The following is a 17792-nucleotide window of genomic DNA, read 5'->3' as shown; positions in this document are numbered from 1 at the left end:
TCCTTTGGCTGTTGTGGCAGTGGGCCACAAGGTTACTGACTATCCCCTCACTCAGATTGTGATTGTTCTACAGTAGGAGAGTGTGTTTATGTGTGCATTTCATACATTAATCTACAGTCCACATGATTGTTTTCAACAATAATCTTTATTTTCTATCTGATGTTCTCTGATGTTCACTTCTTGTAGTCTCCTGTGTAGGCACGTCGCTCATCCTGGCCGTAGTGGTCACCGTAGCCTCTAAGCATATCCTGGAAGTTGGGGGTTCCGCGATCCTGGGGGCCGAATCCGGCGTAGGGGTCCTCCTGGCCACTCTGGTAGGGGTCCTGGTTGTAGCCGGGGCCCTCAGGCTGCTGCTCGGGGTAGGGCTCCTCCTGGTGCTGGGAGGCATCTTCATGGTGGTCGCGCTGCTCCTGGTGCTCCTCCGCTGGGTAGGCGTGATGGGCCTCCTCCTGGGGAACATTGGGTTCGGCGGCCTCTGGCTCGTAGCGGCGCAGCTTGCAGTTGGAGTCAAACTCGGGGTCGCAGTCGGGGTCGGGCTCGATCACGCCATTCCTGGTGCCGTCGGGGCTGACGTGGGGCTCGTAGGCCTCGGCCTGGTACGGGACCTGGCGGTGGGCGCCGGAGCGTGGCTCGGTCTGGGCAGGCCTCAGTGGGAAGCACTCCTCGTCATAGCCAATGAAGCAGTTATAGCCCTCCTTGGTCTTCCCGCGAGGTCCCAGGGGGTGTCGCTCCTCCTGCGGCTCAGGCTCGTGGTGGGTGGGTGGCTGGAACTGGCGGCTGGGCAGCTGGAAGCGGGGAGCTGGGAGCCTGTAGGGATGGGTGGGAGGGCGCCTCGGCATGGCGGCGGCAGCAGCGGCCGCGTCACGGAACATGGCATAGGGGTCCTGGCGTGGCTCTGAGGGGGCAAATCGCGGGGCGGCACGTTGGGCGGCACGTTGGGCGGTGTGTGGGGCGGCGCGCATGGCGGCTGAGGCGGGCTCGTCTTTCACGTCCTCTGACTCGGTGGCCAGCTTGTAGGCAGTCAGTGGGTTACACTTGTCATCAAACAGCGGGTTGCAGGGCATCTTCAGTGGGGAGGCCTGGGCAGCCGGGGAGGCCTGGGCAGCCTGCGCGGCTGGAGCCTCGCCTCCCTTGGCAGCATGGAGGGCAGCGGTGTAGGCGCAGTACGGGTCGGTGTGTGGGTTGCAGTAAGGGTATGGCAGGCTCTGGCCAGACTGGCTCTTCTGCATCAGGTATGCGAGGCATTGGGGGTCGCTCTTGGGGTCACAGCCCAGGTGGGCGTAAGATGGCAGAGGGCCCGCTGCAGGCTTGATGCCGCGAGCAGCACGCAGGTGGTACTGCAGGCACTCCACGTCTTCAGCGCCACAGATGCGCAGCAGCTCGGCCTTCTGCTCAGCTGACAGGAAGGACTCTAGCACCGGGGTGTAGTAGTAGTAGCCGGTGCGGGGGTCTTGATAGGGGGCTGAGCGGATGTAGGCTGGGGCCTTGACTGGAGCCGGAGCGGGGGCCTTGGCAGCGACTGGAGCTAGGTAGGGGGAATAGAGGCCATACAGGCAGTAGGGGTCCCTGTAGGGATCGCAGGTCTTCAGGGGGGCAGGCTTGGGTGGTGCAGGTTTGGGTGCCTCAGGCTTGGGCCTCATGTAAGAGGCCACACATTTGGTGGGGTCTTCAGACTCGGCGCAGGACTTGTAGATGTCTCCCATGTGCTGAAGGTAAGCCTTGTTGGAGCGGCGGCCCTCGGCGCGGTTCTTGTTCTGCAGGTAGGACAGGTAGACACGGTCCAGTTCCTGAACCTAATCCAGAACCAGTGAGTAGAAAACACAGTTAGGAACCATTGTCACATCATGTTATCTGGTGCAGTCATGAGTCCTCAAGAAACAATATTTTGTTCAAACAAAATCAAATCGGAGGACTCACAGCATCTGTGTTGCCTTGCTCAGTGAAGTACTTGTACCAGTTCCAGAAGTCAGAGTGCTCCTTGTACCAGCTGATGTTCCTCCTGTTGCGCACCAGTCTCCTGGTTGAGGCTGCAGCCTCTGCCTTAGGCTCTGAAGTACACAAACAACTGGGCTGTCGGTAATGGTCATGACAAATGTTTTCAAATCCCCACCACTTGTGTGCTGTGTCAGTAAAATACAGTGCTGTGGGACTGTTGCTTTGTTTTCTGTCATGGATAATTTGTGGATACTGAAAGCCCCCAGGCCAGAGGATTATAATTTGAAGTGGTGTGAAAAGAGGGCATCGGCGTACAGTACTTACCATCTGCTTTCGACCGCGGAGCTACCGGGCCAGCCACCAGAAAGTCTGAAAGACAGAGAGGGAGGGGAAAGGGGAGGGAGTGGGAGGTAAACTGAAGGGGGCTGTGTGAACCAGATGTTCCATGTGTCAAAGGCAAGGCCAAAAATGCTTACCTTTGCTAATAGCCCCATGCAGGCTTGGAGAGCTGTGTTTTATGTGTTCTGGCAGTGGATGGAGCTGTATATGTGTGTGTGTGTGTGTGTGTGTGTGTGTGTGTGTGTGTGTGTGTGTGTGTGTGTGTGTGTGTGTGTGTGTGTGTGTGTGTGTGTGTCTGTGTGTGTGTGTGTGTGTGTGTGTGTGTGTGTGTGTGTGCGTGTGTGCGCGTGTGTGTGTATCTGTGTGTCTGTGCTTGTGTATGTCTGTGCTTGTATATGTAACATGTGTGTGTGTACTATGTTTGGGCACACATGTATTTACAGCATGTGTGTGGGTGTGCATTCATGATGTGTGAGTGCATGTGTGTGGCTACGTGTACATGTATGTACGCATGGGTTGTAGAGGGGAAGGTGGGGGCGCCTACATACAGGTGGTATTGTGTGAGATTAATCTTCAAACGCTACACATCAGCTCTTTGAAGCCGGCCAGCAGGGGGTCAGTCTTACTGGGGCCCCCACTGGAGGAAAAAAATCTATAAAATGTACAAAGGCCAGGATCCACCGGGCCCGCAGGCACATCCAATTACCAGCGCAATGTAACGGAGCGAGAGGGGCCAACTTGCTCAGCGTGTCACCACTTCTCCCTGTACACATCTCACAACACTGAGAAACCCCTATGTGACTTTATACCATGTCTAGGGTACTGTAATGCAGAGCTTTTGTATTGAATTGAGCTGGGACTGTGTTTAAAATCACTGTTACAACTAAGCACCTATGGGCCTGTCACTGTTCAGAGGTGAGAGGGAGCGCTTGAAAAATGTTGCTGCCTCAGTATATCCGCTGTATTATTTTTAACAGGCCTGTTAAACGGTCCTGGCACATCTGGAAACGGTAGCGCTAGGGAAACAAGCCCCGCTGCTGACACCAGTAATGTTTTACAGGCGAAAGAGCGGCATACGCTCAAAGCGGTGATGCTTCTTCATCACTGTGCACTTGTGACGGGTGTCAGTAAGCATTTTCAATCATCTACATTACCTCTTCAGCCAAATGATTGGACTTGGACCCAGGAGTACAGAGGGACAGTAGTTAACTTAAACCTGAAGTCATGAGCTTCTGTTTCACCTCTTGATATTACCAAAAAGATATACAGGTGTGGAAATTTCATTATTCCGTATATATAGGGGATTCTACTACTTATGAGGGGTTTTTTTTTACCACAGGTATAATTTTTGTTGGTCAGATGTAAAAATCTCTAGTTACCAAAAATCCAATAATATTATCACTAATTACTGGCTATTATCGCTCATCTTTGTGCACTCAAGTAGGATCCTAACCATTTCAGGATGCAGGTGATAGTCATAACTCTTACCTGGAAGCAACACGGTTGCTATGAGAGCTCCCACAAACACCAAAGAGAATGGTGATTTTGAATTACAAATCATTCTTAGTCTTCTAGAGTCCCTCACACCTAGAGAGAGAAATAAAAAAAAAATCACTTTAAATGAGACAGCCATTATGTAGAAGTGTTACTTAAAGTTTCATCTCATTTGACTTTAACGCCAGAAACTACTCAACGACACTTCTTTAGTCTAAATGCTTTAGGTTTGTCATTACTTTACAAAGTTGCTTGTTTTCCTTCTGGATCAGAATTGGCAGTGGCCCTCTGTTTGTACAGGTACTAAGTACTTTCGCAATAATGAAACAACTAATAAAGAAAGGCACTGAACTGATAAATGGAAAAGTCACAGACCCAGTAAACCCAGAACTTAAATCCATCAAATCCAAATTCCAAGAAAAAGTATCCTCAACATTGCCATCAAAATTAAAATAGATTGAGTTAATAGAGGTAAAGCCTCTAAGTTCAGGATGACAGTTGGCCCTTACCTGGCTGAGGAGGCAGTAGTCGGTGCCTCTGTGGCAAGGCAGATCCTGAGGAGAAGTGTGAGGGGCCTTGGGCCTGGTACTTCAGCCCAGAGGATGGCTGGATGGGTATGTGTGGGGGGCTCCAAACTCCTGGTCGCACCTCTCTGTCACTACTTGCCCCTCTGAACAGACTGTGCCACCACTGAGGCGCTGCGTTCGTTTTAAACAGCACCTTGATAATTAAAAACAAAAAGGTGCGTCCCATCGGGCCGTGGTTATGCTGCTGAGAGCCCAGTGATTGGCTTCCGCCAACCTGGTCAGCTGACCAATAGGATTGTGTAATTACAGAGAGAGGGGATGAGAGTGGGAGGAGAGAGAAAAGCAGGGCATCTGGGAATTGCCTTTTTTGCGTGTGTGTGTGTGGGGGGGGGGGGGGGTGGCACTGGAAAATGACTTTGGGGGAATAATGTGTTGGTCGGCTTCATTGTTCTACTGGGTCTTGAGTGTGTGGAGTGGAAATGTGCTTCCTTGGCACATTGTGAGGAGGTGTTTACTGCACTCCATCTGGGAAATCTTCATTTCACACGCCAATGAAAATAGCACATTACTCATCAGCAATAATCTGCCATAAAGCCACCATGATGAAAGAATCATAAATTATCTATTTCAGTATCTGTGTGATGGTAACTTTAATTCTGGCAGTCAACAAGTATCTACTTTTTCAATTTGTCCCATCATAAATGCTAAATCCTCTCTGCTGAATAAGCTATATTTAATTTTCACTGAAAGCAGCATGAAATCAATCAAGCACTTTACAAAGTGCGTTCTCTATTTCCATCAGCCTGATTCACAAAGTGCTTTTTTTTTCTGATAACTGGATTTTGAAAGGATGGACCTAGACAAAGAAACACTTGGATATTTCCCACAAGGAATTTCATAATCTATAGTTTCTCACCTTCTGCTGTCCAGGCATGTTCACACTAACAATGGGTTTGGTACGAGATCGTGGGAGATATGATTCTGTTTCACATGTTTCTGAAGGGGGAAGTATGAGGACTTTTGCCACAAATGTAAAACATCATTTTTTTATAAATTAAGTATTTCAACACCACACGAAGTACTGTAGCAGTCCATTACAATCTCTCCCTTTGGTATTATAGTATAAATGTGGAGGCTTGCACATTTGGTGACCTATAGATCAGTTTTTGGAAAAGTTATATGGTGTCGATTTTGAGGTGATCAGTCAAGCAGGATGTTGTTCTGTGTTGTGCTCCTACTGTTGTTGGGAGAGTAAGTAACGCAACTAATATAAAAATAGTTTGCATGAATCTTTAAGGCGTTTCCAATTTTAAAAAGAGCCTGCAAAGATGCCTGAGAACTGGTATTGCAACAGTGTTCTCCAAACATTCAGTGAAACAACACCCCTGATTTTAACCCGACCAACAATACGTTTAGTGATATATGTCTAAAGGTGAAATGCCAAGTACAGAATGCTTTTAATATTCTGCAATGTCAAGTGCAGAACGCTTATTTTATGGCTTTGGTGATTATCATGCATATTTGACCCGAGGTAGTTCATGCACAACATGCCTTACTCGACCTGCTTAAAACAGACGCCACCAGCAAAATATTTAAACACCTATGAAAAATATATATATCCTGACAACCGCTCAACTACAAGACATCTGTAACATCTGTGTTTTCATGTTAACACTGGATCGCACGTATAATTATGCACACTCACAGGTGTTCAGGAATGTGCAAAAGACTACAATCTGGGCTGAAAAACAGATTTCAACATGAAAAAGCGATTAACGTAATGCTCAGTTTTGAGTTGAAATGGTTGAGATTTTAAAGAATTTAACAACATCTGGACACGCATGAAACTTATTTTTTTTAACACAAACGTTTATTGGAACAAAGCAATACCAAACGGAAATAATAAATACATCATCGCGTTTGCAGACAGTGGAAAATATAGGCTGCAGGCTTTAAAATGTTGAGCATTTTGTTTCTATGATCTTGAAGTTCAGGGCCCCCATCACTGGATGTCATCATCATCGAAGAGATCTTCAAAATCTGCAACAAGTTTAAACAGAAGTTAGCATTTCTGTTCATCTCGGAATACTGTAATGGTTACTTTTCAATACATCATTTCAAATGACTGGAGTCAACAAGGCCATGTTTCACTCTGACAAGTTAACATGAAGTAAAGATGTTGGCTGTGTCTGACAGACAGTTTGGCTGTGTCTGACAGACAGTTTGGCTGTGTCTGACAGACAGTTCGGCTGTGTCTGACAGACAGTTTGGCTGTGTCTGACAGACAGTTTGGCTGTGTCTGACAGACAGTTTGGCTGTGTCTGACAGACAGTTCGGCTGTGGCAACACTCGACAAGAGAGATAACCTCTGGTTTTGTTTCACAAGGAAATTTGAAAGGCAGTGTTCAGTGTCTGTCTGTCACAATCCTTTTGATTTACAAACACCACGACACACTTAACATCTTAAACAGCCTCCAATTGTACAGCAGGAAAGGTAACCGACTCGGCCCGCTCCATTCTACATCTCCATTTATTAATTTAGAAGATGCTTTTACTAGTGAGGTACAAAACAAGAACAATAGCTGATCAAGGAGAAAACATTCAAAGCCAAGAACCATACATTTCCTATCAAAGATCATTAAGAGGAGATTTTTGGAAGCACAGAGGGAAAGCAAAACAGTAGTGAAAGTGCTTAGAAAAGACTTCATATATGGCCCTGCACTGCACCTCATAACACGTCTCGAGGCAAAACCTCTGCTCTATCGACAACGTGTCAAATATCTTCAAAGGAAATGTAAACTTTTGCACAAAAAAAAACATCTGGAATGGTTGTTAAGTTTGGCAGCAAAAAACTAGGCCTAGTAAACTGAAGACACCCCTGATGTTGAAGAGAACCCCATGGGCTCATTGCTCACAACCTCTGAGAGCGCAAGACCACCGTCTCAACAGAAAAACTACACTTATAGAAAACTTTTGTCCGTGTGTTATGTTTCCTTGTGTTATGTTTCCTTGTTTCTTCTCTAAATACCTACTGTTTAGAGTTAAACTCATCTCAAAGTGACACGTGTTCAGCCTCTTTATCCACTAAAAAAGGATGAACTGTCTACAAAGCAGGAAGCCATGCTGCGCTGGAGCCAACAGAAACTCATAAAAAAGCTTTACTGAGGCTGTATTTCACCTCCCATTTACTGTTTCAAAGGCCCCATTTTTTCAAGGCTGTCCTGTGCCGTGCCAAAACGGGTTCTCTTAAGACTATAGATGTGTAGGAGGGGAAACAAATAAACTAAATTGAAGACCCTACCTGCTACCAGCACTTTGGAACCTAATTATATGTTACCATAACACAAACAGCAACATGGAATACCTATGGCAACAATAGAGATCTTAGGCATAAATTCTGACCGGCCTTTGTGCACTGCTTTTCCACTGAAATGCTGTGTGAAGCTATGCAATTTTATAGATGAGGTTTCAGACACAATCCAGTCAGACTGGCATTAGCCAACAACACTTGCTATTTGGGCAATTTACTGAAAAGCTTTGAAGTCATTCACACATCAGTGTGAATTTGTAATCTGATTAAATATTGCCAGGGAAAAGTGTCCCATTTGCGATCTGGATTGTGATACCTCCTTAAACCTAAGCAAAACAATAGTCAACGAAACTACCAGAGCCGTAGGTAATCAGGTCCCGTGACTTCTCACATCGGACACTGACAAAACAAGCGGACATAATATTCAATATATTTCCTTCTTTTAAAAATAAATAGATTGTAATCGTACAATATTTAGTGTACATCAGAGCACCTGATTCCATCACACTTGTAAGGATAAATCGAATAAATCACATAAGTGTTCAGGATAGTCAGTAAAAAGCACACGGACGTCTGTGTTTTCCTTACCATTGAAGAAGTCTGAATGCACAGCTTTCTCATTTGCAGCTAAGTCCATCAGTAGACCACTGCTTCCCCCTGCCTGAAAATCACAACATTACATACAAGCACTGTGCGTTTTCTACAAGCATGTCAAAATCAAGCTGCTTAATAACGATGTTACTATATTGACTGCTAACCAAAAGTCTTACGTTAGTCTGAAAAAACGATGGCTGAACCCGTAAATATACTAACTATCACCTACCTAGACAAGTCACAGGATTATGATATCAGGTACGTGATCGCCAACTTAGCGAACATTCGTCAGCTATGGACATGGCAGTTAAGTTAAAGTTACTGAAGACATATGCTGACAAATAACAAAGCATAGATATACGTTTTCCTGCTGTAGCCCGTTAGGTCTTATGAGTTTACCAAACAGATATTATATCTGGATAAGCTATGCCTTGATATTTTACCGTGAACCACTAGGCAACTGGCTAATAAGCTAACGTTAGCTGTGTTATGCTAGCTAACGTGGATGCCTCCGTCTGCTTTACACATAAACAGAAAACTCAAACAGTATGATTCAATAAAACACCTCGTCCAAATCCACATACGGTCCTGCACCCTCGGGAAACATTTCATCGACGGCTGGCTTCATGTTGATGTGGTGTTGAGCTACAAAACTCTGCAATTTGTTGCTACACTTAAAATGGTCCGACTTGAACACTGGACAAAGCAATTTATTTCCCAGCTATACAGTCCAACCATGGTGTTCCTACAATGTTCACTAATCGCTGGTATAAAATCTGATACGTCTAACTTTTTGTCGTTTTTTTTGATTGTATAATAAAATGTTTATAAAATAACAAAAAACTTTGCAACGAAGTCTTGTTATGTCAAGCTAATCATTGGTTATATGTATATAAAACTGTTGCTTATCTCTTTTTTAAAAAAATATTTTTAAATTATATAATCTCTTATTATAATTTCTTTCTTTCATTTTCTTATCTCTCTGTCATGCCCTGCCAACGGACAACGGATGAAAACTAGCTAACCTAGCTAATTCCGGTGCATCTACATTTTTGGGGAAATGTTTATCATGTACACTGTCCCTTTTCAAATAAACACAACACATATCAACATAAATAATGTAGACCTAAATTCATTTCTGCATTACTTTATTAGTATACATTATGCAGGTCATTGGTCTGCCATAAGTAACAATACAGATGTACATATACCACAATGTTAATGGTGGTACAGAATTTTCTTTTAACTAGAATATACTTTTTTATTTACTTACATATTTTGTATACACTCAAAAAAAATTGTTGATGACATATTTATATATGACAGTAAAACAACGTATATCTCATGCATGGAATATCAGTTGCACCTCTTGAACCTTGTTGACCAAATCATGTCTGCCCATGCATAATATCTCTACTCTGGCACCTCTGGCACCTCATAGCCCAAGGTGTCTCCAAGGTGTTGGTGGGCAAAGAATGCCCGAGACATTTCATTAATATGATTGTAGGCACCAATGCTGCGGAAGTACTCCACGTATCTCCAAAAATCAGATGTTGAGTAGGGCCAGTATGGTACTGCAGGGGGCTCATCATAAGGACCTGAAAAAGAAACACTTATCAGCATTTATGGACGAAAACACATTTTAAATGGAAGGATGAAGCAAGATTTTGCTAGCTTTTAAAGAAAAGAAAAACAAGAAGCATGCTAAAAACAACTATTATTGTAGCTACAGCAAACTTAAGATCAAATAAACAGTTATTATTTGTCTTATGGTATACAAATGAGCAGAATATATTTTTACCTCCTTCAGGAATGTACCTGGCACCTATGATGGAAACGAGAGAGGGAGACAGAGGAAGAGCCTTGAGTTCAGCGCTCACAAAGAAGTGATTCAGCTGGAGGAAAGTTGGGTTCTCTCTTGGGACTCTAAAAATGTGAGGGGACTCTATTTCCTCCTCAAATATTATGTTTTGCTGTTGCACAGTCCTCTTGGGTAAATGTACAATTGTATTATATATTACACATAGTGACACTGAAAACACGTTATTAATAATGAATAAATGTTGAATCGAAATGCACCATGCTTGGTTGATAACGCATCATGGTTGTTAATGGTTTATGCTTGACCAAACATTTAAATGAGACAGTCTTGTAAGATAATGCTAACCAGAGAATGGTGTTTACCAGAACAGATTAATACAAGTTATGTGGTATGTTTTCTGCTGGTTGTTGTGATAGATTAGTTGTTTGCATAGTTGAAGGGTATAGGGTACATACCGTCCTTATGTACCAGAGTCCATTCAAAAAGTTTTAAGTTAAATGTTAAACACTTACCACTGAAATGGTTCATGATGCAAAAGAGGAACAGAACACAAAAATGGAAAAACCACTTCATTCTTTCCTAAAAAAAACAACAACCTAGGATTAAACTTTTTTCAAAAGACAAATATTATACATATAAACCCTGAGCGAACCTTGACATAACCCCTTGAGCTATTTTTTCTTCTAAGAGCGAACATCACATAAAATGTTGTATAGCTTACCTGTTTACAAACGCTGATGTTTTTCCACCTCTGATATGCAGCAACTCTGGTGGGGTGTTTCTGAACCAGAGCAGGGGACTCAAATATAAAGAAAATCTGTCCTCTCCTTATCCCCTCCCCTCATAATTCGAAACGCTTATTTTCACATAGCCTGTGATTATTCGTGATATTAAAATTATCTACTGACTTAACCTAACCCCACTAAAATCACTGAATCCTTCTATTTTTTGTTGACTTCAACCTTTTAGCATTTTTGTCATTTCTGGTTCCATTTTCTGAGAAAACAAATAACTCAGTTAACTAAAAGTAACAGGTGAGAATGTTACATTTTATCATGAGTGTTCTTGTGTAACATGGAGAATGCTAATAATCAGTTTAAATTGTAGGTGAATATAATATTAAACAGACACTATACTAGTCTCCTGTCCCAATATCCACACATGTCTCCATTTGTTCTAGTAAACTAAAGCAGGGGTGTTCAACAGGGGGTCAGCGACCCCCAGGGGGTCAGCGGAGGTACTGCAGTGGGGTCGCGAAATCTTTGGTTGATAAGACAATTTTTTTTAATATTTATAAAAAAAAAAAAAAATAATCAACCAATTTTTTTTTCCACACATTTAAATGTCTTCCGAATCAGAATTGTATTTATTTCCTTTAAATTTACATTAACATAAATCCAACAAATTGTAGCGAACGTATAAATTGATTGAGAAGACGTTATCTTTCAGTCCAATCGACACATTCAGCTACCCACAGGAGCTTTCTCAAGCTGGGCACCGGTTCACTCACAGCACCTTTCATGCAAATACGACAGCACAGGCACTAGCCAATCAGATCGCGTTTCTGCTCAAGTCTAAACAGCGGCGGACCAAAAGATGGCGGACCAAACTCCAAAGCCGGTCTTGTTTGTACCTATAAATTGTTAGTTTGAATTTGTTTTTGCTGAGATTTAAAAATAAATAAATAAAGGGAAATAGACACTGTACAAGGTCAAAAAACGTTAATTGTAACTGAAAAATAAGTCTGAGAGGATTTGCGAGGTGTATGAGCCCCCTAGCTAATGTAACGTTAGCATGCTACTACCTACAATCTTAACAACTTGCTAGTGGTGTGATTGGTTTGTTGACCTGTCAATCTCACTATAACATCTATGTTGTCAACACAACTCCATGCGCCAGACTCCTCCTCTGTCATCCGTTGGATCGTGTCAGTCAGGAGTTATTGAAAAGAAGATACATCTCACTAATGTGGGAGGATGTGTGCCATCGACAGATGCTTGAGGATTTACTGTCCCTTTTTTATGTATGATGAAATAAAAACATATATCTGTGAATTATTTTAATAAGTTGTTATTAATTATTAGCTCAGAGTTGTTTGCAAGATGTATGTTTATAAATGGCAGTGGCACGGCCACCCTGTACCTTTCATGTTGTTAAATGTTAAATTAAATTCAATGTTAAAAAATGTTAAGTTAAATTCGTTGTTCAAAAATGTTAGCTCAAATTCAATGTAAAAAAATTTAAATGTTAATGAATATATTAACCTTTGTATTATTTGAATAGATTAGTATTGAATACACAATAACAGAGTAGCTATATGTTTATTTGGCACTAGGCCCAGTATATTATAAACAAAATGTTATGCAATTTATATAGTAGGGGGTCCCTGCTCATCTCGCCATCAGTTTGGGGGTCCCTGGCCTGAAAAACGTTGAAGACCCCTGAACTAAAGTACAGTGCACTTGATGTGCATTTTTTTCTGTACTTTGGCTAAGATCTTTCCTGAATCTGCCATGCTTACCTACTCGATATTACTGTATGTAAATGTCTATGTAAATCGTAAATGTGGCAACAGGGGAAAATATGGGTACTGCTACAAGGCCCATAGTGGCACTGTACCCTCCAGATGCCATTAGCACCTACCCAACAACAGGGGACAGTAAAAACACAAAATATTTGCAGGTGTTACTTTCAGAAACATACTTTAATTTCAATCTTGGTTAAATACATCTTTTTAAAAACCCAGTAATAAAGAAGTTTCCTAATCTTATATGTACTTAATATGACGTTTGATCATTTATGTAAGCCAAAAATAAACCTCTTCATTAAATAGGCTACTAGTAATGTCCTGCAACTGGGAGGTTATACAAGGTATAAGTCATACAACAACATTCTAGAAAAGCAACTCAGATTAAGCTATCACAACCACGCTGCTCTGTTGCTTTCATGCCACTGATGTCAATTTTGTTACGAGAGAAAAGTTCCTTGGCATGGAACACAGTCTCAGCTGGCAGGATGCGGGAGCGGCCAAGGATCCAGGCATAGTCTATGTGGAAGACCCTCATGATGTCAGTGCAGGAGTAGATCACAGCGACACTAGTATAGTCAGTGGACAGGATCCAGTATGGGCCGTAGGGAGTAACTGTGACAAAAAGGAAAAGAGAAAGAGGGGAAATAAAGTTTCTTTTAAGTGGACTCAATTTCATTAAGCGTATCTGCTTAGTTCAAGTAGGCGTTTTTCTCCTCATAAGTATAAAATAAAGCCCTGGGTACTTGGAGATTTCAGTTAATGTTAATGTGGTTTCTGTATCAGCCTAGGACCAAACAGTCAGTGCGGGCACATGATGGCAGCACTCCGATCCTATCGTACCAAATGCGGAATGTTTACATCTGCTACCGTTGATTATACAGTAAATACGTTGTGAAATGAAACAAAACCGTTGATTATACAGTAAATACGTTGTGAAATGAAACAAAAACACACCACAGTTAAAGTTGTATTAGTATTGATTGATTCACATCGATATGAATGGATTACATGACTAACAACGGGTGGAAAAGTAATAAGAAAATATTTGTTCACTGAATTAGCGCGTTCTGTCCCAAACAGTTGCGTTCCAGTTTCTAAGTTTCACTTTCGCTTTCAGTATTTCAACGTGAATGAGAGGGAGCACAAGAACTGAGCGTCTAGCAGCGTTTATCATATCATATACATTATATATGATGCATGTATATGTCTGTGGGCACGATCTCAAGCACGTGCAAAAGTTGTTGTTGTCCAATTTGAATCAGATACGAGAGACACATGCGCGCCCAGTCCAATTACCAGCGGAATCGAATCGTGTGTCTGGGGGTTTACATCGGAGTCCAGTCGGACTCAAGTTGGACACAATGAATCTAGTTCTGAGGAGTCACATGTGTCCAATATCCAATTTAAATCGGACTGAAATCGGAAATTGGACGCATGTGTCCACACTGACTGACTTCAACAAAAACAGTGGGTGTTCGGCAGGGACATCTGTTCAATACAAATGTTCCATGTGAAAGGTTACTCACAGTAGGTAAAGCTGACTCCAAGCTTTGCCGCCTCCCTGTTGTCCTGTATGACAGCAGTTCCCTCTGCTGTGCTCTCATTTCCTTTACTGCAAATTAGCAACATAATGAATTGTAACCACACATGAACAGGGTACTCTCACTGACAAGTGTATGTGACAATAGAAAGGTGACCTACTTGAGCACTTGGATGGTATTGTCAGGCCTCACAGCATAGTTAGCTTCAATACATTTTCCACTCTCAAAACTTGCAGGGAGTTTTTCAATTTCATACCATTTCCCAATGTACTGATAGAAAGTAAAAAAGAGAAGAAATTCAGTTAGGTAACTTTATACATAATATTTAACAAATATTCAATAATAAAAGCATGCAACCAATGCTATTTCTGAGGCCACATGATCAAATGTACCCTGTTGAGGTCAAAGTTGGGTTGAACCATTGGTGTTGGACAAGGGCCCCATTGCAATGTTTGGGCATCAATAAGTGGAAGGACCAGTGGTAAAAGCAAGATGATAATAGCCATTATTTCCACACCCAGATTCTTTCCTCCTAGAACGATAACATGTTTTAGTTACGCTAAGTAGACATAACACACAGAGTCTAGGGGCTTAGACTGGAAAGATACCAAACCAACATCAACATCAGTCAAGAAATAGCGATGTAATGATTCTCTCAGCTGAGAAGTCTCACAGTAGATCTAATCATATGGATGAACACAGAATTTTCTTGGGGGTAAATCCAATACTTTTGATTAAAGATTATTTTTATAGGGTATGAGAAATAATGTTCTCTATTTCATGTCTACTTGGTCATAAAGACTACATTAGTAAAGAAACATTTATCAAAAACAAAGGAATTAGGTAGATGTAAGGCTCATGTTTACAGCAGTTGCTGTAGGCCTATATGACTTCTGCTTGTTACACCTGTTTAACCAGTTTTTCTAGGACATTATGTAGCACGTCGAAGGCATGCGTTATATTTATAGCCTACATTATTCAACAGTACAGATATTCAACAACTCTTAACCATACAAACATTACTCTGTTGAAGTTTTACAGATCCAAACGGAGAGGATGTGTTTCGTGTGGGTTTATTGTAAACCTTATATTTAATTCAGGAACAGACGGGAAAAGTCCCTTAAAATGCTCAGACAATTTTGTTCATTCTGATACAGTAATTTGATCTCCAGCATACCAAATGTTTAAACATTGTTCTTCAAAATGAACCAGGCGGTCGGCCAGGTAACGATTACAAAAAACATGAACATTATTTTCCGGTCTTACTTGTAATTCGAATAAGTTCTTACCTGCGTGAAATCCTTTGTTGCGGTTCCAGGCTAAACGGAGAATGTGTTGCACTCGGGCACTCCCTTGACTCTGCCTCTCAAAACAAGAGTGTGAAGAACGCTGATATTGTGGCGTCAGACTGCATCTAACTCAAAGGAGGTGATATGCTAAATAGATGTCATGGGACAAGACCGACGGGACAAGAGAGGTGGCACCAGGCACGTGCACACAGATAGACCCCAAGTGGTGCTCAAGCACCTGCTCTTTTGCTCTAGAGGAGAAAAGTGCCCCTTCTGCTGGAGCCAGAGGCGGAGATCCCATTTCTTTGTAGGGGGGACAATACATGGTAACATTTCAGAGAGTAATTCCTGGGGGGGGGGGGGGGCCGGAGTGGGGCCACTTTTCAGCCCGGGAATTTCAGGCCCATGACCGGCCCACTTTTTCCATGGTAGCGGAAATTGGATAAATGAAGCAACAGTTCAGCTCTTACTATTCTGATTTTTCTTTTTATTAATACCATGGTTCAACAAATAATGTAAAAGTTAAATAAAAATCCACTTAAACTGAGAAGTCAACAAAAAATATTCCGCTATTCCACAAGGATAGGTTGATAATTAACAAAAGCAGAAATAAATAAATAAAGCATTTGAAACCTATCCCACTCTTCAACAACGAGGATATTGATCCAATGTTTACAGTTCAACTCACAGTACAGTTAACAGTTACATTGGGAATAGCACCAACAGCATCTACAGCATCAGTAACCGCCTAAGCATTGCACTAGTTTCAGCCACTTTATCTATAACTGTGTCACTGCTTCTAGACATGAGGATTTCCTTTTAACATGAAATCCTCCAAGTTCTCCTGACTCAATGAGCTTCAAAGCCTATTCTTCACAAATGTTAGGGTTTGGAAAGCTTCTCTCACATGCAACCTGTGTGATGGACAAAGTCAACCCAAACTTATATGCTTACCTAATGACATGATAAGCTAATCTGTGAGGAGGTTGTACAGTGAGAGTATTAAATGGGCACAAATGGCACAGTTTTTGGCGGAGGAACAGGTCCTGCTTTCAAGCTCCATCTCTGGTTCTTCCATATATGGTAGTCCGCCACTATTCTCCTGACCTTCCTGTGCCATCTCACTAGCCTACATGCCCTGACAGTACAACCTTCAAAAGAGGACTTTTTCAGTCTCTCCCACTGGTATGCCAGGCTAGACAGCTCCGTTTGTAATGTGCTAACAGTAACTCTGTAATCAAACGTAAGCAGACATTTGCTGATTTCCTGGAGTGCTGAGTTAGGGAGCCCATCTATCTTTATTTCAGGAATGTTTTTAGGGTCAAGACAAGCCAAATCTAAGGCAAGTTTTGCATTTGCTGAAAACCTCCTATCCACGCTACCTGCCACAGTGTCCAGAATAACATTATGGACATTCACTTCAAAAGCAACATCAGATGAGACAACTGGTTCATCATCTAAAATCTCCCCTGTCATTCTTTTCTTTCATCATTTATCCAATTTCTGTCATATACTGCTCTTTCTTACATTAAATAACTTTAATTCATATTGTTTATTTGGTTAACCTCTCCACCTGTCCCTGTAGTCATGGCGCAGGAGTCATTTTACCATGTATTGGGTGATTATAAAAAGGCTAATATTTCAATTAAATGTAATATTTTGCTTGAGAATAGGTTTACAACGCTACAACGATATTAACCAACGCTACAATGCTAGCCGAATATTTACGTTGCTAATCATTAGGCCTATGTCTCTCTTTACCAGTTGCCACTTGTGTTTTTACCTCTTGAAAATAAATCGGTAAACTTGGCACATTTGGCAGCATCCTCCTCCATTGCCTTTCTTTATTTCAAACTGGCTTTTTCAGCCCCTCCTATGGCCTTTTCCTCCCATCCATCCTCCCTGCCTCGTATCGTTGCGTTTGGGCCGGCCCAGCAGCAGTCTAATGAGAAAACTTTTTGGAAAAGACGGGCTGTGGACCCAACCAACTCTATTTGGGAGGGGAGAACTTCCTCGCATGGTACAACCCATGCAGAGGCTGTGGTGTCAGAATGTGACACGTGTTTAGCCTACTTTAAGAGAAGATGAACGAACGTGACAAATGTCAAAAAATTAAATTCTCGACCGGCCCAGAAGTGAAGCGGCCCATCGGGAAAGCTCCCGATTCTCCCGATTACCCACCCCGGGCCTGCCTGTCTCTCTGTATGCTTTCTTCGAACTGCGTTTGCTACCTTGCAGGACTAGACAGGTAGCTAACACAGCTAAGCTTCAAAGATGATGAATTTCAAGAGAAACCACAAGTCTTTTTTTTCTCTTCAGATCTTCACCGCTTAATCCGGGGTATGTTTCACGTACCCCCCAGTAACAATAAAAGTACATTACTGAGCAGTATTTTGTCCATGTCATGGATG

General features: G+C 42.4%; 4 protein-coding genes across 4 annotated transcripts; all 4 read right to left on the bottom strand.

The window, feature by feature from the left end:
* Positions 1-173: 173 nt before the first annotated feature.
* and1 (actinodin1) lies at positions 174-5229 on the bottom strand (the record flags this gene model as incomplete). The annotated part of the gene is made up of 5 exons (XM_080855519.1): positions 174-1793; positions 1918-2048; positions 2260-2304; positions 4278-4374; positions 5212-5229. The coding sequence occupies 5 exons, from the start codon at positions 5227-5229 to the stop codon at positions 174-176; spliced, it is 1911 nt and encodes a 636-aa protein (XP_080711645.1).
* Positions 5230-6152: 923 nt separating this feature from the next.
* Positions 6153-8877, bottom strand: cops9 (COP9 signalosome subunit 9). Its single transcript, XM_080854857.1, has 3 exons — positions 8765-8877; positions 8194-8266; positions 6153-6335 (listed from the first exon to the last, which is right to left on the bottom strand). The coding sequence occupies exons 1-3, from the start codon at positions 8825-8827 to the stop codon at positions 6298-6300; spliced, it is 174 nt and encodes a 57-aa protein (XP_080710983.1). The 5' UTR covers positions 8828-8877; the 3' UTR covers positions 6153-6297.
* A 720-nt stretch (positions 8878-9597) lies between these two features.
* On the bottom strand, positions 9598-10762 carry otos (otospiralin). The gene is made up of 4 exons (XM_080855641.1): positions 10743-10762; positions 10534-10600; positions 10001-10024; positions 9598-9797 (listed from the first exon to the last, which is right to left on the bottom strand). Exons 2-4 carry the CDS (start codon positions 10592-10594, stop codon positions 9613-9615), a joined length of 270 nt encoding a protein of 89 aa, XP_080711767.1. The 5' UTR covers positions 10595-10600; positions 10743-10762; the 3' UTR covers positions 9598-9612.
* A 2165-nt stretch (positions 10763-12927) lies between these two features.
* LOC308378579 (apolipoprotein D-like) lies at positions 12928-14598 on the bottom strand (the record flags this gene model as incomplete). Its single annotated transcript, XM_080855518.1, has 4 exons — positions 12928-13163; positions 14078-14163; positions 14253-14362; positions 14485-14598. 4 exons carry the CDS (start codon positions 14596-14598, stop codon positions 12928-12930), a joined length of 546 nt encoding a protein of 181 aa, XP_080711644.1.
* Positions 14599-17792: the final 3194 nt, after the last annotated feature.

This window comes from Sprattus sprattus, assembly GCF_963457725.1.
Source record: "Sprattus sprattus genome assembly, chromosome: 17".
NCBI classification, from domain to species: Eukaryota; Metazoa; Chordata; class Actinopteri; order Clupeiformes; family Clupeidae; genus Sprattus; species Sprattus sprattus.
This window is presented reverse-complemented; position numbering and strand designations above follow the sequence as displayed.

Bases quoted from the DNA above. Each gene is read 5' to 3' on its own strand.
- otos (XM_080855641.1), bottom strand. From the start codon at position 10,594: ATGAAGTGGTTTTTCCATTTTTGTGTTCTGTTCCTCTTTTGCATCATG. The intron at 10,025-10,533 runs GTAAGTGTTTAA...TTTCCATCATAG, and splicing joins CATCATGAACCATTTCAGTG to GTGCCAGGTACATTCCTGAA. The intron at 9,798-10,000 runs GTAAAAATATAT...TTTCTTTTTCAG, and splicing joins CAGGTACATTCCTGAAGGAG to GTCCTTATGATGAGCCCCCT.
- cops9 (XM_080854857.1), bottom strand. From the start codon at position 8,827: ATGAAGCCAGCCGTCGATGAAATGTTTCCCGAGGGTGCAGGACCGTAT. The intron at 8,267-8,764 runs GTGTTTTATTGA...TGTGATTTTCAG, and splicing joins CGTATGTGGATTTGGACGAG to GCAGGGGGAAGCAGTGGTCT. The intron at 6,336-8,193 runs GTAAGGAAAACA...AACTTGTTGCAG, and splicing joins GCATTCAGACTTCTTCAATG to ATTTTGAAGATCTCTTCGAT.